We start from the raw sequence: 27,616 nt of genomic DNA on the forward strand, positions 1-27,616 counted from the left end.
CATAGTGTGTGCTTGGTGTGTGGGTGTGTTTGTATGTGTCCTGTGGTGGGTTGGCACCCTGCCCGGGATTGGTTCCTGCCTTGTGCCCTGTGTTGGCTGGGATTGGCTCCAGCAGACCCCCGTGACCCTGTATTCGGATTCAGCGGGTTAGAAAATGGATGGATGGATGGATGGATGGATTACTGTTCACATGGCCAACTGTACATTGCATGCTCAAGAGTAAGCTCAGCACACAGCTTGGTCATATTAACCGGAGGGCCGAACTCACAATGTGGTATACAAAGAGATCCTTAACAAATAATTATTGGTATATTTTCCCTCAGTTTAAAAAGGTTTAATTTTCTTCTTTATAAAAATTTTAAGGCAGTATTTCGCCGCTGTGAAGCGCGGGTATTTTGCTAGTTAGTGATAAATGGCATTCTTTTCAAGAACTAGGTGTCTTAATAAATCAAAATTGAAAACAGACTTGTCTCAAATGCTTTAAACCCAGTCATTAATCAATAATAATTATTTTTTCTAGCAGTCTTAAAAAAAATATTTGATGTAATGTTCAGGATACAACTTGATTCAATGAGAGGGCTGGGATGGAAAACATACTTTGCTTTTGTCCAAAACACTTAAACAGTCAAAGGAAAATATACAAGACTAACCTTAACACAGTTTCTTTTTCACCCCTTTACAGTTACAGCCAAACTGTAATACATGTAACCTCAACATTTTTTATTAGAACTTACTGTTTTAAGCATTGTGTTTTAAGTCAGTAGCCATCAAACATGCAGAGTGCGTGCAAAACTGCATGTTTAATAAGGTAACTAAAAGGAACAGTGCTAACACTGAAATTATTCTTAAACATTTTGATTTTAAAGCCTTTGTAGTTAGAAAAATTTATCCCAGAATACATTGTAAAGGAGTCGGTTTAAGAAAAAAATCCCTTCCATTTTACTAATCATGATACAAGCTAACCTTTAAAAAATGCAAAAAGACATAGGGCAGAAGAGACCCTGGATGAGACATGCAAAGAGATGTTTAAAATACAGTAGTGCTGCACAGCATGTAAAGAGCAAAACAATGCCAAAATTAGAGTGAAGTAAAGCAAGGAACTGTTCTTTTACATTTGAACATTCATTTTTGCCTTCAAAGATTTTTTTTTTTAAATACATCCAAAATACATTCATATAATGGCATTCAATCGGACATCCTTACTAATGAAATTAATTAAAGCAAAGCCGAACAACCAAATATTTCAGAAAATAAGCCTGTTTTCAAAAAAAATAATCCCTGAAAGCCCAATTATATGACTGGAGCACAAGTGGTTGGATAAGACAGCAGTCTCAGACATGGCAGGACTAATTACACCCACCATCAAGTAGATACAATTTTTAACCATTAGAATATTCTGAAAAATTGTGCTGTTCTTCTTCATAATGGTACAGAACATTTAGCTGCTGTGGAGATAAACAGCATAGCTAAAAATGCTGCTTTCTGTAAATTGTGCATTTGCTGACGAGCAAAGTGTGTTAAAGAATATAAACAGTGGAGTTCAGCTCACTGAATTATGATATGGAAATCAACTCAGTCGTTAACACCAAGCACCCAAAGACTCCCACCCATCAGACTACATTTACAGTAAGCTTAAATATTCTTCTTATCTTTGCTCTTGTTTCAAAATGCTTCACAATGATTTTGAAAGGTAGTACATATTCTTTTTTAACCATCTAAATTTCTGGAATTATTGTCTTTATTGCAAACTACCTTTTTGTGTCTGTATTTGATTTTTTCTTGCACCTGAACCCTGCCATTTTAGGCTCAGGTGAAGTTGGCAGATTTAACCATAAATGAATAGATGGATGAAAAACAATGCCTGTTAAAATAAAAATGACTATCATTCAACATATTTCAAGTACAGAAAATGATGAAGCTAACAGCTCTGCTTTTACCCTAAAATACTCTAATGATGAATCATTCTAAATATATGTTGACTTCAAAAACGGAACTTTGGAAGGAATAGTAACAAACTTCCATCAGTATGCGGAATTGTTCCACTCATGGACACAAAAAGCTGTACCTACCTTATTTAAATAAATGCCTTTAAATGTAAACCCATGCTATAACTAGGCTGATCTGACCACAATCTATACAATATGTTATTAGATTATCATTAACTAAGCCAGAACCTCTTGCGTATGTTGTTTGTTATAATGCTTCTGTTTTTCTTGAGCTTCTATAAACTCTTAATTCCCCTTTAGGGACAAATAAAGTATTATCTTTCTATCTCTCCATCTAATACAGAGTTGTGAAAAGTAGCAATTTCAAATAAATCATGAAAAATTTTAAATATTCTCAGATATTATTGAAAATAATTTTAATAAACAAAATATTAAAATTAATTGAGTAGTACAGGGACTGCCTCTCATGTATACAAGTGGCATCGGGAAGAGACACAGAACAGGACACATGTTTGAAAGGAAAAGTTCTAAAGTGAATGTAGCCATATATAATATAGCTAGGTGAAGAAAGTCAAGACTACAAAGTTACCCAAGCTGTCAGACTTAATTTTCCTTCTCCATATACTCTTCACTATTTCTGTCATTAGATACGGGGGTCTTCCCAGACTGTCTTAAGACTGCTGTATTTAAACCCCTACTCAAGAAAAATAATTTTGACCCCTCTGCTTTTGAAAATTTTAGACCCATTTCTAACCTGCCTTTCTTAAGTAAAATTTTAGAGAAGGCAATCATTATGCAGTTAAATAACCATCTCAATAAACATGCTGTCCTTGATAAATTTCAGTCAGGTTTTAGAACAAATCACAGCACAGAAACTGCACTTGTTAGTAGTAAATGACTTGCGGGTAAATGCAGACAGAGGCCATTTATCTGTTCTCATCCTCTTAGATCTGAGTGCAGCATTTGACACCTTTGATCGCAACATTCTTAGAAATCGCCTTAATCAATGGGTGGGCCTCTCTGGCAGTGTCTCAAATTTGTTTGAATCCTACCTGACAGGTACAAAATTCTTTGTTAGTTGTGGTAATTACAACTCAAAGACACATGATATTCTATATGGTGTTCCACAAGGCTCTATCCTGGGTCCACTGCTCTTTTCAATTTATATGCTTCCATCAGGTCAGATTATCTCGAGGCACAACGTGAGTTACCACAGCTATCCTGATGTCACACAGCTGTATTTATCAACAGCACCTGATGACCCAGACGCTGTTAATTCACTAACACAAGGTCTTACTTGTGTTTCTAATTGGATGAATAGTCATTTTCTCAAGCTAAATAAAGAGAAAACAGAAATCTTAGTGATTGGCAATAATGGAGACAATGAGATTATTAGAAATAAACTTGATGTATTAGGATTAAAAGTCAAGACGGGGGTAAAGAACTTAGGGGTAACTGTTGACTGTAACCTGAATTTTAAATCGCATATTAATCAGACCACTAGGACAGCATTTTTTCACTTAAGAAACAAAACAATTTAGACCTCTTATATCACTGAAAGATGCTGAGAAACGCTTTTCTTTTCAGTCAACTACACTACTGTAACGCACTCCTCTTAGGACTACCCAAAAAAGACATAAATCGTTTGCAACTAGTGCAGAATGCAGCTGCTAGAATTCTAACTAGGAAACTGGAGCACATTTCTCCAGTTTTGATGTCACTACACAGGTTACTTGTGTCATTCAAAATTGACTTTAAAATACTGCTTATGGTTTACAAAGTCTTAAATAATCTCTCTCCATGTTATATACAGGAATGTCTGACACCATATATACCAAATCGTAACCTGAGTGTCTGCTTAGAATTCCAATAGCAAAACTTAAAAGAAGTGGTGAGGTGGCCTTCTGCTGTTATGCACCTAAAATCTGGAATAGCCTGCCAATAGGAATTCGCCAGGCTGATACGGTGGAGCACTTTAAAAAACTGCTAAAAACACATTACTTTAACATGGCTTTCTGATAACTTCACCTTCATTTAATCCTGATACTCTTTATATTCAATTCATTAAAATAACTATTCATGGTGGCTTTAAAATCCATACTGACCCCTACTCTCTGTTCTGTTTCTTTTCCCAAGTTTTCTGTGGTGGCGATCTGCACCATCACCACCTAATCAAAGCACAGTGATGTCCTACATTGATGGATTAAAAGCCAGAAGTCTATATGACCACCATCATCAAGTCCTTCCAATAGAACCCTAAATACAAAGAGGATTGTTTCATTTATGTTAGGTAGAATGCCCAGAGGGGACTGCACGGTCCCGTGGCCTGGAACCCCTGCAGATTTTATTTTTTCTCTCCAGCCGTCTGGAGGTTTTTTTTTTTGTTTTTTCTGTCCTCACTGGCCATCGGACCTTACTCTTATTCTATGTTAATCAGTGTTATCTTATTCTAATTCTTACTTTGTCTTTTATTTCTCTTTTCTTCATTATGTAAAGCACTTTGAGCTACATTACTTGTATGAAAATGTGCTAAAAACAATATTAAATTAAATAGTAAAAAAATGCATGTAAAAGCAGACAATAACTTTGAGTAATGTTAGCATTTACTCCCCTGGGTGAAATTGAAGAGTCGCATAGTGTGGGGGAGGAACGATCTCCTCAGTCTGTCACTATAGCTACTCCTCTGCCTGGAAATGACACTGTTCAGTGGATGCAGTGGATTCTCCATGACTGACGGGAGTTTGCTTAATGCCCATCGCTCTGCCACAGATGTTAAACTGTCCAACTTTACTCCTACAATAGAGCCTGCCTTCTTAAAGTATTTATCTATCTATCTATCTATATAAATAAATGTTGTTGTTGTTGTATTCATTTAAATATTTAGAACAGTTTCTTGCTTTATAAATAACAGCCACACAAAATCTTAACTGACTGCTTCAAACAAATTAAAATATCGTCTAATGCACTGCTTTTCACCAATACTAATAGCAATACAAAATATGTACACTGTATATACTGCTGTGCCTATTGGTTATAACCAAACCCAAAGTTACAGATTAATTATGATATTCAAATTTGAAACACCAAAATTTTATATAGAATGCATTATTAATTTTATTACATACTGCTGTATGTACAAAATTCAAGGTATGAGTCAGGTGATACCTGAAAAGTAAAAATGGAATACAAGGACAAACTGGAAACAACTTCAGGGCACGACTGAGATGACTAAAACTGACAACTCACTGAATATATTTTGTGCCCATTTTTGAAGTTTAAAACATTAAGACTTCCAACAAGGACACTAGTGACCCAGGGGGCTTTGAAACAATATACAGTGAATTAAGATGTGTGCTGGGTCTTTAAAAGCTGAAAAAAAGATGGATGCGAGAGACTTTCATCTCAAGTTATTAAAACATTTTGAAGATTAGCTAAAAACTGTAATGAAATTATAAACTTGATGCTGTCATTGTCTTTCATACCTGAATACAATACATAATTTTAAAAAATTAACCACAGTCCAAGAAAACCAAACACACATTCATATCTGTAGTAAAGAAATCTCTTAGAAGGCTAATAATGGCTCAAAAGAACAGGATAAAGTGATGCTTTACCGTAGTTTCCACCACAAATGAACAGGCCAGTGGATAATGCAGTCTCTCTCTGGTCCTACTCATTGACATTGAACAGTTTCACAGACAAAATGATATGTAAGTATAATCTGAACCAATTATTCACTTTACTTTAAAGACCCGAGGCCTCATGTATAAACGGTGAGTACTCAGAATAATGTTGCATACGCCCATTTCCTTGCACACATTTTCATGGTAGCCCCCTACCTTACGTACACACATTTCCGCTCAGTTTTGCAAATTAAGCGGCACCCAGAGTCAAACCAGTGCTACGGTTTCTGTGTCATTTACTTTTCTTTTTCATATTTGCATCAATGATGCAGGATTTATTCAGTACACCAAAATTAACGGCATATCATTCACAAATTTAATTCACTTGATTGTAATTATTCTGTAACAAATACCATGGCTATTAGCAACCAATAATACTAAGATGATGCTGAAAAGAAAAGCCCAAAAGCAGTTTTCAGTGTGTATCTAAGTTAAAACAATAACAAAGAACATTCAAAAATTCAAAAAGATTTTTACTTTAAGCTTGAAAGCCAATTTAAAATTACAAAAAGAAGGCTCCCCAAAACTAAACTATACCATCCTTTTTCAAAACTGCGTTAACTAATTTAGGGTCACAAAGGGCCAGAGCTCATCTTTTGAAAACTAGGCATTCCTTGAAGTACCTTTAAAAAAACAAAATAAAAACAAACACACACACACACCAGATAAAATACTGCAGACTTCCTTATCATATGGAAACCTTACTGTTTTACCCTTTGATATGATGAGAGTCCTTTATTATAACCACAAGCCATTATTACATCTCATTATGTATAGTAGGCCCTGTCTACTCTAGCAGTTTAGAATCTAAATTCACCTCATTCATTCTTTCAGTGTCCTAGGCACCCATTTGGGATGATATGCTTTCTTCCCATATCAAACAAGTGTTTAAGCATACAACAACAATGCACACACACACACAAAAGTATATGGAGTAACACCTTTTCAATATGCAACTGTAAAAGTTTATATGATGTTCAAAAAAAGATTATTTACAATGGTATGAGACTATAAATCCTGATGGCATTAATCATAGTGATTAGAAAGAAGTACATGAATAAACACATTCGATAAAGGCTATACAGCATAAACTTTGCATCTCTAACCATCTTCTTCATTTTCTCATTCTGGAAATAACCTTTGGAAACTATTTTTTGTATACTTATAAAGCAGTCCCTGGGCAAATATTTTTAAAGGAAAAAGAGAGACTTTATTGTAGCAATTTTCTTTTCAGACTTCTGAAAAAAAATACTGCATTTCTTCCTTACTTGCCTATATGCAAATAAAGCTAAATTGATCCACCTTCCATAGCAAAGCATAAACAAACTGAACAATGGAAAAATACTATAAATCATGACCAGCTGAACAAGTGCCAGGACTTCTTGTTTTGGTCACAAAAAGCCATGCAATTACCAGAGGCTGATGCTTCTGAATGCCATTTACTTGACAAACACATACACAATTTTTTCTTACTTTACATATGTAAGTGTGCTACCTTTACCTTATTGATTTTGTCATATAATTGCAAACATGAAATACATACACACATGACTTTTTTACGAGTATCAACAGCTGAACCAGTGAATCATAACCTATCATCATCATCACCAATTTAACAGCCATTTACCAGGTTTATCCAGGTAAGCTAATTATCATTTCCTCCACCTTACACTCCACATGCACAAACCACCTTAGCACCTACTACCACCACACCAAGTCTTTCTCTTAACTCAGCCTTCATCTTTTCACTTTGTGACACTCCACATATCCACTTGACCATTTTTATTTCTGTTCTTTCCAGCTTTGCTTCATATTACATCTTCATCAGCCGAATCTCACGTTGTTCTTTACATAGTTTTCATTAACATATCTATTCACTGCCATAGAGGCTCATTTACAACTCAGCATTAGGAACAGCACCTGTAATGTCTTAGATGTTTTTCTCACTCTCCTCACCAATGCTGAGTCCACACCTCCATCTGTATTCACCATATCACCTAGGTAGCAGAACTTTTTAATTCCTCAAAAACAACTCCATCACCTGTAAGAGTTGAATTTGTACCCTGGTTCAAACTGCCCCTAGCTGATGACCAGGTAATTGTTGGAAAGGAGCCCAACTTTATTATCTGCTGGGTTTGTGCTCAAGTTTCTTATTTTTATCTGCTGAGCTATTAAAATAATGTATTTTAGTTACTTTACAGCAAAAGAAATAAATAAAGCTAAAAAAAAAGGTTATATTTAATGCATAATCATTGTTCGACTGTTATGCTCAGGCTAAGTTTCCTGTCGATGTACCTAGCTGAATTACAAAAAAATCAGACCATTGTTTAACAAACCATGGGAACAAGGAAAAGGAGCAAAATCTCAGGGTTGCATTTAAAAAGTCATGTACTCCTAAGCTAACAGTACTCTCAATCAAGAACTGGACGGGCTTAATTGTGGTTATTTAAGGTATCAACATTTCTCATGTCCCGGTGGCAACTGGATGTAACCAATCATGTTAAGAGTTTTCTGATTATGTAATTAATTCCTTGGTATTGTGATCTAATCAATGAACTGTATAAACATATAGCAGAGGACACTCTTTTACTTTGTAACAATTGCTAATAAGATATGCCGAGTTGCCTCTTGAAAGATAATAGGTAAAGAATAATAATTGACGATTCTCCTGCCTGTGCTTACTGCCTGAACACCCAGTTGGGGGTGCCCATTAAATTTCTTCCACACACTGATATCCTAATTTATACTTACTACATTAACATTTGGCACCCCTCCTGCACACGTTCTACTAGGAACAATTGTACTCACCACCTTCAGATACCCTTCATACCAGCACATTAGATGTTCCCATTTCCATGAGCCCAATCACTGGACAGAGTTGCTCAAACCAATATCTCTACTGCACATGCTGCACAACCTTGCATCCACCTCTCTCTTGTTCCTTTCACCTCCATCAATTACCTTGGATTTTTTTTCCTGCATTTACTTTAAAGTCTGTCAGTTCCAAATTATCTTTTCATTTCAGTATCTCCTCCTTCATTTCTGATTCACTTTCTGCTATCATTACAAGATCACCAGTGTACAAGAGCTCCCAGGAAAATCCTTCATGTCTTTCCCTGGTCACCTCCTCCCATACTATTCCTGGTGAATCCCAACCTTTACATCAAAACTTTCACTTTCCCACCATTCTTACTTACTCATACACTGACATGACCGTAGACAACCTTTCCTCCACATTTAATGTTCTCAGTGCTCTCCTCACCATCTCTTGCAGCAGCCAAATGTATTTTCCTGATCTACAAATACATAATGCAGCTTCACTTCCTTCACCTGATGCTTTTGTACATTTCCCTTACAAAAAAAGACCACATCCGTTTTTTTCTTCCCAGTCATTAAACCAAACTGCATTTTCCTAGCGTTCAGATGATTTCCCATTCTTATGCAACACACTCTTTTAACCACCTTCATAGTGTGCTCTATAAGCTTGATCTCATAATATAACAAACACTGCAGTAAATTGTCTCACAACATATAAACAAGAATGAACATACTTATTTTCCCATCTTCAGGAATCCTCCCTTTATGCATAATTGTGCTGCACAGTTCTGTCAACCATTTAACTGCAAGACCATTTGCTGTCTTTAGCATTTCTGAAACCACTTTCCTTTTTAATGAGAGTCTGGATCCTCTTCTTTCAATAACTTATAGCTTGACCCTTTTCTTAAATCGAACATTATCCCATTAAATTTTTCTCATTCACACGGAATCACATAACTATCAATCATAACATTCCATTTTTCAAGAATTTCTTACATGTTTTTGTGATCCTGAACAATTTCCTATTATTTCCTTCCACATTATACAGCCCACTCCCGCCTTTTGGCTTCCTTCTGCTCTCAAAACTGCTTTTCTTGCATTTCACAGCCTTGGTACATACTTTCTCTTGTTTACTTCATACCGCTGGCTAAAAACTAAAAAAAGCTGTCCTACATAACCTTCTCCAGTAATAACCTTCTCATTTCCTCCGTGCTTTTATCAGCTCTTATATCATAATCTATCATGGTCCTTACACCACCAGATTCATATATCATAACTTTGCTATCCTTTATAAATATGGTTTTGCGCAATTGCATCACCAAACTCGAAAATCCTTTAAACCTCAACCTCCCCTATACCAAAACTAAATGCCTCATTGACTCTCTTATTATCATTAGCACTGGCCTGAACATGTCCATGCAAGTTGCCTCCCTTTATAAAAACTTTCCTATGAGCTAAAACTGGCATCACCTGCATCAACCTGTCCCAAAACTCGCTTCTCTCTTCATCACTTCTGTCAACCTATGCAACATATACAGAGATTATATTCATCAGTCACTTACCAACAATCATCTTAAAAACTACAATATATTCACTCGCCCTCTTCAACTGCACTACTCTGATAGCTCATATTTCTGACACAAGTACACCAGCCCTAGGACTGCCATCTCTGCTCCCTTGTCTCTCTTCCACTATTCTCACTAAGTCTAAGTATTTTAACACATTTACATTTCCATCTTGTGGAATGGCGAGGATGCAGGGAGTAGAGTTGGCGAAGGTGGATATTTTTAAATACTTGGGATCATCAGTACAGAGTAATGAGGATTGTGGAAGAGAGGTGAAAAAGAGTGCAGGCAGGGTGGAATGGATGGAGAAGAGTGTCAGGAGTAATTTGTGGCGAGACCAGCTATGTTATATAGGTTGGAGACGGTGGCACTGACCCGAAAGCAGGAGACAGAGCTGGAGGTAGCAGAGTTAAAGATGCTAAGATTTGCACTGGGTATGACGAGGATGGATATGATTAGAAATGGGTACATTACAGGGTCAGCTCAAGTTGGACGGTTGGGGGACAAAGTCAGAGAGGCAAGATTGCGTTGGTTTGGACATGTGCAGAGGAAAGATGCTGGGTATATTGGGAGAAGGATGCTAAGGATAGAGCTGTCAGGGAAGAGGAAAAGAGGAAGGCCTAAGTGAAGGTTTATGGATGTGGTGAGAGAGGACATGCAGGTGATGGGTGCAACAGAACAAGATGCAGAGGACATAAAGATATGGAAGAAGATGATCCGCTGTGGCAACCCCTAACAGGAGCAGCCAAAAGAAGAGATTTCCATCTTGTCTCCTGTACACAGCACACATTTACTCTCCCTTCTTTTGAACATTTCCACCACATTTCCTGCCAATCTTGGCTGAAATGTTGTATTTCTAGCCTTTTTATTCTTTTATTCATCAAGGAAATTATATATACTGTTTTCCCCCTTTTCGGGGAAATTAAATTCACTGTTTTCCCCCTTTTGTAGAGACAGTCTTTAATAGACTTATTCATATTCAAGGACTCCCTAGTAAGGCATACTAAAGTTATATGTGAAAATGTTACATATGTTACTAAAGAATGGTGATGAATGAGAAGCGAAGTTCTTGGGAAAAACAAATTTGATTCATCAATAAGTTTACATCACTGTCCCCATCTCTCCTTATGAGCTTTAGGTAAAGTACTGGCTGAAAAAAATGAGATAGCAAGAAGAAGCGGTTGATTTTAAGATTCTGCATAGGATCGCTGGACTTCTTTAGCCTGACAGAACCCAGTTGAGGGTGAGGTTTATAAGTATAGAACATTAAGAAAAACCCCAATGGAAGACCTAGGACACATTGATGAAATTACATTTTTCTACTAGAATGGGAGCATGCAGGCATTGCTCAAGAAGAGCTAGGAAAAAATACATGGGAGATGGTCCATTCAGTCTTGCTGAGTGTACTGAAATTGCAACCTTCACCAAGAAAAGCACAGTGAAGATGCTAAAGATGATGAATATGATATAAATAAATACACTTGCTTTAATTAGCTGGGTTAAGATAGTAGTATTATTACTAGCACTTACCAAACTGACTGGCTTTTCAGGCTGTGACTGTTTCACAGTAGTGGAAAGGGAACAGCTAGGCTGCAAGATTCTGCTATTGATCATAACTGGCTTAGTATTTTGTTGGGTTATGAGAATTGATGCTGAAGAAGCAATTGCTGACTGAGGTGTCTGCAGTACACATTGCTGAATGAAGAGCTGTGAATCTGGAGTTAGCTGGCGAACTGCTGGTAAGCTTCTCTGCAAAAAAAAAAAATGTACAATTTAAAAAATTTACAATCTTTGAAATTTTACACAAATAGGGTAAAAGAATTTGATCAGTTAAAGTTTTTTCACTATTTAAATGGATAAAATTATCATGTCTAAAAAGTTAAAAATAAAATCAACCTGTCTTTACATATTTCAGCATAAATATTATGTTTTTATAATTAAGGAATTTTGTTTTACACCATTTCTTTAGACAGCACAGTAGTGTTAATGTCTCACAGATCCAATGTCCTGGATTCAAATCTCATGTCATGTCATTTTATTTGTGGAGTTACCATATTTTCACTGTTTGCAAAAATTTCTTCAGACACTCCACCTATATGACCATGATAGATTAAGTGGCAATTTTCAAATTATTCAGATAGGAGTGTCTGTGAGTGTTATCTTGCACCATCTGCTACCAGAATAGACTACAGCACTCCATTACCCTTAATTGGCTTGAGAATGTATTTATGATGTTGTCGGACTTCTGGATTTTAAGAATAGCTATTAATGAAACAATTTAAGATTATAAAAAAAGCACTGTTCCTTTTTATGAAAATAAACATTAAAATGGTAGTTATCAAAGAGACCAAGCTGGTTATTTTATTTATTTTACTAACCATATTGTTAAAATGTTTGATATTGTGTTGAGTTATGAGCAAGACCAGCCTTGTGCATTTTGACATCAAACTGTAAAATGCACTTTATACACAAGAATCAAGATTAATTTATCCATTATTTACTTTCCTTTTAGAGAGGTAAGAAACAGGAAATCATCAATTTGTGTTTTTTATCTGTGTATCCACAATGAATAAACTGACTGGTGAAAGGCACATGTATTGCTCAAGTTAAAAATGAATGAATATGAGCAAAAAATTAAATAGTTTGCCAACTGGCATCTACATTATACACCAATGAAAGCTTCTTCAGTTGTTAATTAAAACCATCCTTAAATTTAAAAGAAAAAAAAATAGAGCATTCTGCTAGAATTGTCATAATTTGTCTACATTGTTGATACACTGCAGAAGGGACTTAGAAACCTGGAACAGGGTAAGAACTACAATTTTTGACACTTTATATAACAATTAAGAAAATGCACATTGTATAAGTGGAAATTAATTTTACAAAAATAAAGCATTTTAATGAAAACCAATAGATGCCTATAACTTAATTATGACAGAAAATGCCTATGTTGAAATAAACAAAAAACAACATATTTTTATTTAGCTAACTTTTATTAACTATAGGAGCAGCAGATATATATAAAATTTACAATCTTAGCTGCATAATTCTGCAATCTATTTCAGGCTAGCAATTCATGAATGTGGCTTCAAAGACAAAAAGAATGGCAAATTAAAAATAGACTGTTTACTTTAATGATCTGTGATTAATCTTATTACACATGATCTGTTCTGTACTGTTATGTAGCACTTTCATTTGAGAGACCAGATAAGTATTAGTTTTTCTTTTACATAAATTGTATACTAGAGACAATTATGAAGTTGGCAGCTATAACAGGAAATATATTTTGGAAAGCTATAATTGGTATTTTAGTAAAGGTACATAGACAGAACTTGCTAAGTGAAGTGAATATAATAATTTGAATTAAAACTGTTAAAATCTCTGATGCTTTGCAAGAATATTGTGTTCAGTGAACTTTAATATTAATGTTCCATTGAAGTTATAAAAAGTATACAATATGAAGTAAAAGCTGCTTTCTAAGGAATTGAACATTGATACAGCTTTCATGTTAATATTGTAACAAAGGAAAAATTGCAAAGAGGTGGTTTATTAAAGAAGTGAACAATAGCTAAGAGGGGAAGAAAGAATGTTGCAGAGATGCATTTAAACTACAGGTACTTTATTTGCAGGTGGTTAATTCACAACTGCCAATAACTGAATATGGAACTTCCCATCACACCCCCAACTGCTAAGCGTAAACCCTGTATTTCATAGAATTATGAAGTACCTTTCAGAGTTACTCACCTCACACATCCACACTACATCAGGTACTGCTAATTTAGAATTGCTAATTGCATAAATTTCTTTGGAATGTGGGCATAAACTATCGAGAGAAAAAAGTCATGCAGAACACACAAACACCATAAGGACAGTGCAAGGCTGTCTTGAACCCACAACTTTGCAACTGACACGAAGCATCACAGTTCTTCATTTTAGTCCTGTGCCTAACAGTTTCTAAACAGCATTCATATACTAAATACCTTTAAAAAAGGCACAAGGTAGGGCTGCGGAGAGGACTTTAGTTCAGTGTACAATCGGTTTGTAAATTCCTCTGCTTCCAATTTTCCATCCTAAAACAGAACATAATTGCTTCATTACACAAACAAGTATGTAAATATATAAAAGTAAATAAAAAATTCTCATAATCCATAAAGCTTAGAAAATAATATATTATGATTATATTTATTTTCAAAATATACTTCCTATCCATATTTTGTTTCCAAGGTCTTGTGTATTCTGGAACAGATTTTCTTCAAAGATCTCTGTGTTTGGCTGCATTCATCTTACCTCAGCTCTGAACAGCTTCTCTGTCCCTGCTGCTAACAAGCACTCCAACAGCATGATGCTATCACCATAGAGCTGCAATGTACTGATGGTATTAAGCAAGCGATGAACAGCACCTGGTTTTCGCTAGACATAGTGCCTGGAATTCTGCCCAAAGAATTTCATTTTTGTCTTATCAGACCAGAGAATAGTTTCCCTTATGCTCTCAGAGTCTTCTAAATGCCATTTGGTAAACACCAAGCAGGCTGAAGGATGGAGAGCTGCCGAGATGGTCTTTCTTCTGATAAGTTTTCCAATCTCAGCAAAGGATTTCTAAAGCTGCTTTGCAGTGATGATTTGGTTCTTAATCACCTCCCAGACCAAGGTCCTTCTTGCCTGGTTGCTCAGTTCAGTCAGACAGTCAATTCTAGGAAGACTCATAACACATGTTTTCAAAAGGCTGGCCATGAGTTATGCGGATTTTAATTGTTCTCTAAAATAAAATCATTAGTATCTAAACTAAATATCCAAAACCCCAAAAATGCTTGACTTTTTTAATTTGTCGCTAATAATGCTGTAGGAAGTCAGAGTTCCCTTTTCACCAAAGCACTGAGAAACAACCACAAGGAGAAATGGGCCATGCCAGTTTATGCAAATGAAGGCCAATTTTCAGAAGTGAAGTGAAAGGAGAAAAGTTTGGCAAAGCTCAAAAAGACACAGCTGCCAGAAAAGTTAAAGAGCTTGTCAGGCACTGTAGCTGTGAGAATAGGCAGGGTTCTTCTTACACATCATGATGTGGTATAAATAACATACAAATTTTTCGTAGTCTGGGATGGGATCGAGCAGTCTGATCCGCTAAGAAACAAATTTTAAAATATATATACACCCCTCAACATCTTATCTGTAACCCTGATGCAAATGTTGGTGTGGAGACTAAAATTCTAATCAGCCGTGTTGCACCAGAAGAGTTGATCAGCACTCACAAAACTTAAAAGCACAGAGAAAAGCAGCATGTCAAGGCTGTGCTTTTTTTCCTCAACCACTTTGGGATAACAATTTGTTTCAATAACAATTTAATTGTTTGATTTTAGAGTATATAGTTTTGTCTCATCTTGGATTGTGTTTAGACATGTTGCATCTGCAAAAGACACAGTTATGCTGTTTATTTTAATCTAGATCCTTTTCTGAGAAATGTATAGGTCCAAAAGGGTTTTATGCAGTGATGCCAAAGTTTTAAGGATCAAGCTTCCATTCTTTCAAAAAACAATAACCTTAAAAAACTCTCAAACCCAAATACATGTTTTTAGTACGTTCCACTATTGTAAACTTGCATGCAAAGTGTTAATGTATTTTAAATGGAACTTGCCTGTTTTGTCAATCCCTGTTGCATTTGACATAATCTACAAAGCAATTTTTGTGCAGCCAGACTATGGTGGCGTGATGCACTTGGCCAAGTGTGTACTTCATTTTACTGTGTACATCGCATGTACTACTTTTTTTTTTTCTTTAAATTAATGAATAGCCTTGTATTTTTGAAAATCTTATGCTAATGGAGGGTCAAGATGTTTAGCAGTTTTTAGCTTTAAATGTATCGACTTTATAACATTACTGAATCCAGATATTGGGGGTGTCCTTTAATAAATAGTTCTGCTGCAACCACATTCACACCAACACCACAATGAGGACCCTCCCAGCCAACCAAACCCTTGTCCATGCCACAGGCCATCTCAACTGTAGATGCTTTCCATGATCCATGTTGTACACAGTTCACAATATTGTTTCTTTTCACCTGTTCTTTTTGTACAATACTTAAAACATTCCATTCATTGCTTAGGCCATGTGCAAACTGTACATATCACTTCTGTCTGTAATAAGTTAAAGTAAAACATGATTCACTGTTGGAACTTTAATATGGCTGTGGGTATGGGATTTAGCAATGAAACAAGGAGCTTGAACATATAACTGACAAAAATCATATAAAAATGAGTGAACAATGTAAACATCTAATAGTGCTAATATATACTCAAATTTCACATTAATCCTATTAATTAGTAGGAAAACATACCTTAGATTGCAAAACCAATTTTATCTATTTTACCAAAAATAAATTTTTCAAACAAATGCTAGATTACTAAATATCCTGAATAAATAAACTGGTCACATGTAAGGATAGATAGATAGATAGATAGATAGATAGATAGATAGATAGATAGATAGATAGATAGATAGATAGATAGATAGATAGATAGATAGATAGATAGATAGATAGATAGATAGATAGATAGATAGATAGATAGATAGATAGATAGATAGATAGATAGATAGATAGATAGATAGATAGATAGATAGATAGATAGATAGATAGATACTTTATTAATCCCAAGGGAAATTCACATAATCCAGCAGCAGTATACTGACACAAAGAAACAATATTATATTAAATAGTAATAAAAATGAAAAAACTTAAATAAAATTAATGTTAGCATTTACTCCCGGGTGGAATTGAAGAGTCTAGTGTGGGGAGGAACAATCTCTTTAGTCTGTCAGTGGAGCAGGACAGTGACAAAAGTCTTTCACTGAAGCTACTCCTCTGTCTGGAGATGACACTGTTAAGTGGATGCAGTGGATTATTCATGATTGACAGGAGTTTGCTTAGTGCCCGTCTCTCTGCCACAGATGTTAAATTGTCCATCTTTAATCCTACAATAGAGCCTGCTTTCTTAACAAGTTTGTCCAGGCGTGAGGCGTCTTTCATCTTTATGCTGCCACCCCAGCACACCACCGCGTAGAAGAGGGCACTCGCCACAACCGTCTGGTAGAACATCTGCAGCATCTTACTGCAGATGTTGAAGGATGCCAACCTTCTCAGAAAGTATAGTCTGCTCTGACCTTTCTTACATAGAGCATCAGTATTGGCAGTCCAGTCCAATTTGTCATCCAGCTGCACTCCCAGATATTTAAAGGTCTGCACCCTCTGCACACAGTCACCTCTAATGATCACAGGGTCCATGAGGGGCCTAGGCATCCTAAAATCCACCACCAGCTCCTTGGTCTTGTTGGTGTTAAGGTGTAAGTGGTTTGAGTCGCACCATTTAACAAAGTCTTTGATTAACTTTCTGTACTCCTCCTCCTGCCCACACCTGATGCAGCCCACAATAGCAGTGTCATCAGCGAACTTTTGCACGTGGCAGGACTCCGAGTCATATTGGAAGTCTGATGTATATAGATTGAACAGGACTGGAGAAAGTACAGTCCCCTGCAGCGCCCCTGTATTGCTGAACACAATGTCAGACCTGCAGTTCCCAAGACACACATATTGAGGTCTGTCTGTAAGATAGTCCACGATCCATGCCACCAGGTGTGAGTCTACTTCCATCTCAGTCAGCTTGTCTCTAAGGAGCAGAGGTTGGATGGTGTTGAAGGCGCTAGAGAAGTCCAAAAACATAATTCTTACAGCACCACTGCCTCTGTCCAGGTGGGATAGGGATCGGTGTAGCATATAGATGATGGCATCCTCCGCTCCCACCTTCTCCTGGTATGCGAACTGCAGAGGGTCAAGGGCGTGACGGACCTGTGGCCTCAGGTGGTGAAGCAGCAGCCGCTCCATGGTCTTCATCAGATGTGACGTCAGAGCAACAGGCTGGAAGTCATTCAGCTCACTAGGACGTGATACCTTTGGGACAGGGGTGATACAAGATGTTTTCCAAAGCCTTGGGACTCTCCCCTGTTCCAGGCTCAGGTTGAAGATGCACTGTAGAGGACTCCCCAGTTCCAACGCACATGCCTTCAGCAGTCGTGGCGATACACCATCTGGACCCGCTGCTTTGCTGGCACGAAGTCTTTTCAGCTCTCTGCTCACCTGGGCTGTTGTAATTGTGGGTGGGGGTATCTCACCTATGCTGGTATCAGCAGAAGGATGGTTGGAGGATGCAGTACTCCGAGGTGAGAGTGGGTTACTGTGATCAAACCTATTAAAGAAGTTGTTCATTTGGTTTGCTCTCTCCACGTCTGTCTCGATGGCGGCACCCCGCTTCGAGCTGCAGCCAGTGATAATCTTCATCCCATCCCACACTTCCTTCATGCTGTTGTTCTGCAACTTCTGCTCCAGCTTTCTCCTGTACTGCTCTTTCGCCACCCTCAGCTGGACTCACTCGGAGTTCCTTCTGCACGCACTTGAGCTCATGCTGATCACCACCTTTAAAAGCCCTTTTCTTCTGGTTCAAAAGGCCCTTGATGTCACTTGTAACCCATGGCTTGTTGTTAGCATAGCAGCATACTGTTCTTACTGGAACTACAATGTCCATACAGAAGTTGATGTAATCAGTTGTGCATTCAACAGCCTCTTCAATGTTCTCACTATGTGATCCAAGCAATATATCCCAGTCTGTAGTTCCAAAGCAGTCTCTCAGAGCCTGCTCTGCCTCCGGGGACCACTTCCTGAATGAGCGTGTAGTTGTAGGTAGCGCCCTCACTCTTGGTTTGTATTGAGGCTGAAGAACAACCAGGTTATGATCTGCTTTCCCAAGCGCAGGCAGCGGGGGGGGCGCTGTATGCGTCTTTAACGTTTGCATACAGTAGGTCGATAGTCCTGTTTCCCCGAGTGTTACAATCCACATACTGGGAGAAGGCAGGTAATGTAAGGCATAATAGTAATACATGAAATAAATATTGTATGTACCATTTTCTTTTTTTTTTTTACAAGTACCATACTGTTAACCGTATTACTTCTTATTTAAAAAGACGAGTCTACTACCATCTGTCCTGCTGTGTCAATCATGAGAAAAAAAGTTCAGCCAAGCACACATTTATTTCCTTTCAAAGCTACGATCTGTAAATCTAATCTTTAGTGTTCCAGAGAGGAGAACCTACACTAATAGAATCCAAGTATGTATGGGCCACAAGATCATCTTTAATTCACACCTGAAATACTCAAGAGTGTCTCAAGAGAGGACTGTACAAAATCCTGATGTGAGGGTGTGTCAGCGCAGCATATGCCTGACACAATGTAATTTAATAGACAAGCATTTAGGATGTTGAAGAAAAACTAGAGTATCAGGAGAAAACTCTCATAGATGAGTGAAAACCATGCAAGCTCCCCACATATAGTAAATGGTTCAGAAATTTAACTCAATCTGATGGAGTTATGAGGCGGCAGTGCAAAAAACTTTGCAACTATACTTCCCTTCATCCAACTTTGGTGCATCATATTATTATTATATTTAATAGATACAGGGTGAGCCAAAATGAAGTAACACATTTCTCAAGGTCATTGCACAAGGTAGAGGCAGCCGAGTGGGTTTGGGGTGTGGTGGGGGTTTGACCTTTAATAGGCGAACCCTTGTAGTTTTCAGTTGGCAAAATGCCTTGGTCCTGTGCGCACCATGGTTTCACTGTCAAAGTGTTCTTCAAAAACAACAAATTCATTATCACTACGCAACACACCTCAACAACATTGAACAGAAAATCTCCAGGCCATCCTCAAGACTGTAGAGACACCTGAAAACATCCAAGCTGTAAGGGCATTAATTTTGCAGTCTCCTAGATGTTCAGAGTGCAAACACGCTTCTGCCTTAGGCATTTCCAACAAGTCTTTGAGGAGGATTTTGCATGAGGACCTTAATTTCCATCCATACAAAATGATGGTAGTGCAGGAACCCACTGAGACAGACTTGGAAAGCCGTAGAGAGTTGTGCGTGAACATACTGCAAACCGTTCATCGAGATGCCATCGTCATGTGCAGCGACGAGGCACATTTCCATTTGAGTGGTTGTGTAAATAAGCAAAACTTTCACTAATGGGCTGAAGCCAACCCTTGTGAACTTCATCAGAGGCCCCCGCAAGTGTGTTACAGTTTGGTGATCCATTGCAGAATTTGGCAATGTAGGCCCTTACTTTTTTGAGGAGGGGGGGAAGCATTGGTCAACGTCACTTCAGAACGTTAAATTGAAATGCTAGAGAAATTTGGCGGCCCTAACTTGAAGAAATGGATGTGGTGGATGCCTGGTTTCAACAGGATAGAACAACAGCTGATACAGCGCGGAAATCCATGCAAGTTTTGTGGGATATGTTTCCGGGTAAGCTGATCTCCCTGTGCAGCGATGTCGAGTGGCCTTCATGTTCACCTGATCTCGCTCTGTGCCATTTTCTTCTTGTGCCGCTATTTCAAGTCAAAGGTGTACACACACCAGTCTCAAACCTTATACCCACAAGGACATTACTCACCACAAAATCACCGCTATTCCCCTTGAAATGGCTAAACAAGTCATGCGAGCATTCAGAAATCTTCTCAAAGAGTGTATCACTAATGTTGGCCACCACTTGAAGACATCATTTTTAAAACACAGTGAAAATAAATCTATTATTTATACCCTTTCTTGTAACGTAATGAAATAAATTTTATGTTGTAGTGTTTTTGTAGAATAAACATTTGAAATGTGGTATTTCTTTTTAGCCCGCCCTGTATGAAACCCATCATCTTTTGCTAAGCACTTCAATTATACAATGGAAAATAATTCCATTTCAACCAGGTTTCTTGATCACTTCGTGAATGTTCAATGATAAATGTTATAAAATCAGAATGCTTCTCTCTCTCTCTCTATGCATAAGGGCTGACCACATTACAACACAAAGTTTGCTTTATATAATGATGCTCACTGTACAACATGAGGAAACTCTTTTTTCTATTAATATATATTGTATTTCCTTTTCTTCCCTGGGATGGCATTTAAAGGAAATTAAAGGAGTATTCAATAAAGGAGCATTAAATGAAAGGCTCAGGTTGTAGTTGGCATTTTGGTTGGAGAGTTGACCACTTCACACCAACCATCATTTTACAGGAGTGTACAAAAAGGGGACTCTAACTTTATTTACATGCATGTAGGGGCACAAAGAACCAATTACCATGGTATTCAGATACTCCACATCATTACCAAACATCCACTATAAAATGCAAAATAAATGACATTTCTAAAACACATACCAAAAAAAAAAAAAAATCATACCAGCAAATTCTGTACCAGCTCCTTAACATTTTTTGCCATTTCAACAGAATGTGTTCCACTGGACGCGAGTTTAACTAGTGTGATAAGGAAATTCTTGCACTTCTTTACATTTTCCAAAACCTCCTAAAAACAGAAAAAAATAATTAGTGGTTAAAAAGGAAGATAACTAAAAAAATTAAAGTGCAAATCTCTACAAAACTCTAAAAACAAAAGTAATTCTCAAACAAAATTTCTCATATCAGAATATTCTTTTGTATGGACATATTTCCATTTATATAATCATATTTATTCAACAGCGGGTAGCACGGTGGTGTAGTTGTAGGGCTGCTGTCTTTCAGTACTGGAGGTCCTAGGTCCTCCCTGCATGGAGTCTGCATGTTTTCCCCGTGTCTGTGTGGATTTCCTCTAGGTGCTTGGGTTCCTCCCAAAGACATGCATGCTAGGTGGACTGGCTATACTAAATTGCCCCTGTTGTGAATGTGTGGTGTGTGTGTTCACCCTGTAATGAACTGCGACCTGTCCAAGGACTGTACTTGCCTTGTGCCCTTAGCTTGCTGGATTATGCTCCAGCCCCCCATGAACCTTCTCAGGATTAAACTGGTTAGAAAATGGTGTGGTATTCAACAATAACATAATTCCTACTACAGCTCAACTTTGGTATCTAAAATTAATGTAGCATGCACATCAATGTAACCAACTGCCTCTTTTGATTTTGTCATCACAATAGAATTCTTCCCTACAAAGCTATGCTTATCAGATACTACTGTCTATAATCGCTCTCACTACTAAATATTGCCCATATTTGTACCAGTATATTTAATGTTCTTTAAGATTTTTGCAATTTGCAAATATTTTAAATTACAAAACATAATAAACACAATGTCTTTGTCTCAACTGCCAGGACAATATGAGTAAAAGCTCAAGCTACAATTCTACATTGTGTTTTGGACTGCCATTACACTTCTGGCTCAGGTTATAAAATGATTTCAATATTCTAACAAGAAAGACACCTTTCTATTCTACTGAGTCCACCATATCAAAGAAAACAATGTGCTTTGCTATGTGTGCTTTACTTGTCCTTTTCGTTCTACTATTGTGCGTCAAATATTAAAGCACCTCTTTTGATACCAAAGAGACAATAAAGGCAAAGACAATATGGCTAACGGAGAAGAAAGTTTAGATTGTTAACTTTGTCGTCTTTAGCTGTGAAAGATGAAAATAAGTGCAGTGCATACAATGTTTAAATAAACACCAATCAACCACAACATTAAAACCACCTGCCTAATTTTGTGTGGGTCCCCCTCATGCGACCAAAACACCGTTGACCCTTCCAAGGCTTGGACTCCACAAGGCCTCTGAAGGGGCATGTGGTATCTGGTACCAGAACATTAGCAGCATATCCTTCAATTCCTGTATGCTGCAAGATGGGGCCTACATTGGACTTGTTTTTCCAGCACATCCGACAAATGTTTGATCAAACAGAGATTTGGTGAATATGAAGGACATGTCAACACCTTGAAATCTTGCTCATGTTCCTCAAGTCATTCCTAAAATCATGTGTGCAGTGTGGCAAGGTGCATCATCATGATGAAAGAGTACCCCGCCATCACAAAAGGGGTACTTTGACATGAAGGGGTATACATGGTCTGAAACAATCTTTAGGTAGGTGGTATGTGTCAAAGTAACAATCACACGGATGTCAGGACTCAAGATTTCCCAGCAAAACATTGTCCACAGCATCACACGACCTCTGCCAGCTTGCCTTCTTCTCAAAGTGCATCATGCTGTCATCTCTTGCCAGGTAAACAACACACACATAGCCGGCTGTACATATGTTCTGAAAGAAAATTTGATTCATCAGGCCAGGCCACCTTCTTCCATTTCTCAATAATCCAGTTCTGACACTCGCATACACATTGTAGGCAGTTTCTGCTGTAGACAGGGGTCAATGAGCCTTGGTTGTCCGTGACCCTGTAACTGGTTGTCCATCCATGGACCACTTTTGGTAGACCTGCTGTTTTAGAGCTGCTCTGAACTGGTTGTCTAGTCGTCACAAATTTGTCCTTGTCAAAGTTGCTCAGGTCCCAACGCTTGCCCATTTGTCCTGCTTCCAAGCATCACCCTAAGTATTCACTTGATGTCCAAAATATCTCACCTCTTTATCTTGTTACAGTGGCCCCTGTCAATGTTACTCACTTCTCCTGTCAGTGGTTTTAATATTGTGGTTGATCGGTGTATATTGAACATTCCAACATAGTGTTGTTTAAAATAAAATAAAATATTATATATTAATTAACCAGTTTTCTTTGTTTTTTTGATTTTTTTATAATGTACATTTGTTATATATTAGTGGTTAATCAGCAAGAACTTTACACATTAAAATATCTCTTGGCTGGATTAATCTTACATTGAAAAAAATATATACCAAAATATTGTTTTGTCATGAAAAAAATGTTGCAGTGTTAATAACATTAGATTAAACAAAACACTAAACTCTGCATAATTTAAGTTTTTTATTTTATAAAGAAAACAAGCTCAGCACTTAAGAACTGAAAACAATAATAATACTTTGAGGAGTGTGCCTGGGATTCATGCAGAGCCCAGCACACCCATTAAAAATAAAGCAATAAAGGATTAAAAGGAATACCTTTAAATACAGAAAGATGTCAGTAACTCACATTACAGGAAATGTGGCATTAGAAAGACTTAATAAACCAGAAACCTGCAAGCAATCTAAGTTGAGCCCATGCATTTTAACACATACTGTAACTTAAAATATATATTTGTTACTACAGGTTTAAAGGCTAAAAAAAAAAAAACATTGTAATGTAAAAACAGTTGAGCAAGTATACAAGTATATGGCTACTACTAACACTGTAAGAAAATAAAAAAAATGGTATCAGTGTATTTTATCTTGGGTTCAGTACTTCTTAAATATATGCATAACTCAGTGTCTATTACTGTTAAACAGGCCTGTATTCTAAAAACATTTGCAAGGAAAAAATAAAGATATGCACCATATGTAAAATTAAATAACATATTAATAACTATATATTTTGCCAGCATATCTCTAATATTTAATTTCCCCATCTGACAAAGATAGTTTGGAAGAGAACTATAATTCACAGTATTCGTATATGAAAGAGGCCAGCGATTAATGTGTAAAAAGGTACAGAATAAGGAATCAATTTCATGTAACGTACTAAAATTCCTCAAGAAATCAAATGTTTTTATCTAAAACGTTGACAGTGTATCTGATCATGTTCGACTCTGACAGGAGAGCGTCTCCTGCATGGGGAGAAAAGCATGTGGTCGTCATATCTGTGGCAATCAGCAACTACCCTCTAAAACACACGTAGCTCTGATCGCTCTCTCAAAAACTTCAAACATTACTCCTTAACAATCTGTAAATGATAATGTCTGCTGAACAAACAGGTATTGTTAGCTAAGCAGAGGCAAGGTGCACTCCAACATGTGGCGAGAGGGAGACTGCCTCAAACGTAGGCTGGTGTGTGAGTTAGGAGGGCCCCGCCCCCCTCTGTCCGCAGCCGCTCTCCCGGATTCATGCAAAGCAAGTGAACTGAAATACTTAGCATGATGAGAGAAGATGCAAAATCAACCGGAATGTTCAAGCAAATTATAGAAAAAAAAACCAGATCCGTTAAGTAGTTCTCTCGACATACAGACAGACGTTGGATTTTATACTGTATTGACCCCCTTCTTTTGACACCCTGCACACCCATCCTACCTGGAAAGGGGTTTCTCTTTGAACTGCCTTTCCCAAGGTTTCTTCCATTTTCCCCTACAAGGTTTTTTTGGAAGTTTTTCCTTGTCTTCTTAGAGAGTCAAGGCTGGGGGGCTGTCAAGAGGCAGGGCCTGTTAAAGCCCAGTGTGGCACTTCCTGTGTGATTTTGGGCTATACAAAAATAAACTGTATTGTATTGTATTTTATATACGTAGATATACACATATCTATATATCTATCTATATCTATACACAAATAGGGTGGTCCAGATCTAATTATGCAATTTTCATTACGCTATAACTTATTAATAAGTTTATTACACAGAAAATCAGGGCGGCACGGTGGCACAGTGGGTAGTTCTGCTGCCTCGCAGTTAGGAGACCTGGGTTTGTTTCCTGGGTCCTCCCTGTGTGGAGTTTGCATGTTCTCCCCAAGTCTGTATGGGTTTCCTCCGGGTACTCCAGATTCCTCCCACAGTCCAAAGACATGCAGGTTAGGTGCATTGGCGATCCTAAATTATCCCTAGTGTGTGCTTGGTATGTGGGTGTGTGTGTGTGTGCGTGTCCTGCGGTGGGCTGGCGGCCTGCCTGGGGTTTGTTTCCTGCCTTGCGCCCTGTGTTGGCTGGGATTTGCTTCAGCAGACCCCCATGACCCTGTAGTTAGGCTATAGTGGGTTGGATAATGGATGGATGGACATACAAAATCACCCGAAAAATCCCGGACCATTGAGAAGTGTGTGAATGGACGACATGAAGAATCTTTGCGCCGAATTGGAATCGTCCCCGCATAAATCAAAGTAATCCAGACGATCTGGATCTGCATAATTAGATCTGGACCACTCTGTATCTTATCTACGAAATACACATCCCCTGGTTAACTGCTTTAAATAACATAGCATTTACTTTTATAAACTTATTGCCAAAAGACTATCCAGGATCATGGGTGTCCACAAGACAGAACTGCCAGGCTACATCATGTTCTCGTAACTGGATAGAGCTGGGTACTGGCACTGATGTCTCAATTCGATACGATTCCAATTCACAATGCCCTGATTCAATTCAATAGCTTACATTGATATCCCTGAAGTGGTGGCTTTTTAAGAGATTATATTATGGTTGGCATGGTTAAGTAATGTGACAAATTTCAGTAACATTTTATTTGAAGGTTGCTTACCTAGTGACTTCATAACATAATATGACATTGACATTATGTCACTTTATAAGCATGGAATGACATTTAAGAACAAATATTTGATTAGTAATAAATAGTTAACATCAGTATTTGGAAGATGTGGCACAAAATATCATTGCTCTTTAAAAAAGAAAAACACTTTTTCACAGAAATGAATTTGTTAAAAATTCACCATAATTTAACTAATATGTATTGCCAAATATCATGGCCGGCCTGTACACTGTTACTGTGAGTGCTGTGCAGAGTGGAGACAGGACCTCTGCATTTTTCCCCAGTTGATGTGTGTCAGGGGTGTGTTCTTGCTCCTACTCTGTTAAATGCTTGTATGGACTGGGTGTTGGGCAAGGTTGTGGGGTCCAGCGGCTGTGGGACATCTGTTGGTGAAGAAAGATTCACGGATCTTGACTTTGCTGACAATGCTGTGATCTTCGCGGAGTCAATGGAGGCTCTGATCGGGGTCCTTGAGAGACTGAGCGAGGAGTCTGAGTGTCTCGGCTTGCCTTCAATGGACTTTAATGACCTCTTGGGCATAGCCATCAGCAGTGTGTCTGTTTGCAGAGTGTCGACCTTGTCCATTTCCGGAGGGCGGGATTGGACCGCATGTCTGCTTGGGGGTTGCCAACCGGGATCCTGAGTTGTTTCGTTGTGCAGTGGGTGCGGCAATGCAGTGTACCAGTGCATGCTCTCCAACTTGACTTGACTTGTATTGCCACATTAGAGTCTACAGATTTACCTGATTTACATAAAATAATTTCTCAACTGAAACCCTCCACCTGTGTCCTTGACCCAATACCAACAAATTTTTTCAAAGAAGTATCGGGCGTGTTAATTGATAATATTCTTGACATAGTAAATTCATCATTAGATGAGGACGTCTGAAGTGGAGCTCCGCTAGCAGTGGTGCTATTTTTCATATTATTTGCTTATTATTCTGAGATATCCTGTATTTATTCAACCCGAGAGGGACCGCTACAGTATATGTAAACACATATAAACATGGCCAACAAGAAGGGGGTCAAAGAATCGAAGACTAAAGCTACATCCAAGCTGCGATCAGCAAGCCCTAGTTCGAGATACGGCCTCTCAGAGACAGACCTGGATCAGATGGAAAGTACAGACTCCTCGGGACCACGGTCCGCTACATCGTCGCCGCTGAGAGCGAAAAGGGGAGCGAAGGTGCGATCGGAGTGCAGATGTGGATAGCTCGCCGAGACTGAGCGAGGAGTCTGAGTGTCTCGGCTTGCCTTCAATGGACTTTAATGACCTCTTGGGCATAGCCATCAGCAGTGTGTCTGTTTGCAGAGTGTCGACCTTGTCAAGAAGTTTACTTACCTTGGTGGTGATATTCATGTCAGATAGAGGGTCATTTCGAGTTTAAAGAAGACAATATACAATCTAATGCAGG

The 27,616-nt window shown here is 37.9% G+C and overlaps 1 protein-coding gene across 2 annotated transcripts in view; it reads right to left on the reverse strand.

Moving 5' to 3' along the window:
- taf4b (TAF4B RNA polymerase II, TATA box binding protein (TBP)-associated factor) overlaps positions 1–27,616 on the reverse strand; it is a 344,452-nt gene that overhangs the window by 263,429 nt on the left and 53,407 nt on the right. For both annotated transcript variants that reach the window (XM_039754687.1, XM_039754686.1), the window contains exons 6-8: positions 21,276–21,398; positions 13,992–14,081; positions 11,542–11,760 (exon numbers count right to left, since the gene is read on the reverse strand). In XM_039754687.1, coding sequence (XP_039610621.1) covers positions 11,542–11,760; positions 13,992–14,081; positions 21,276–21,398 — 432 coding nt within the window. The remainder of the gene's footprint in view (positions 1–11,541; positions 11,761–13,991; positions 14,082–21,275; positions 21,399–27,616) is intronic.

The sequence above is a fragment of the Polypterus senegalus genome, chromosome 5 (assembly GCF_016835505.1).
Source record: "Polypterus senegalus isolate Bchr_013 chromosome 5, ASM1683550v1, whole genome shotgun sequence".
Lineage (NCBI taxonomy): Eukaryota > Metazoa > Chordata > Cladistia > Polypteriformes > Polypteridae > Polypterus > Polypterus senegalus.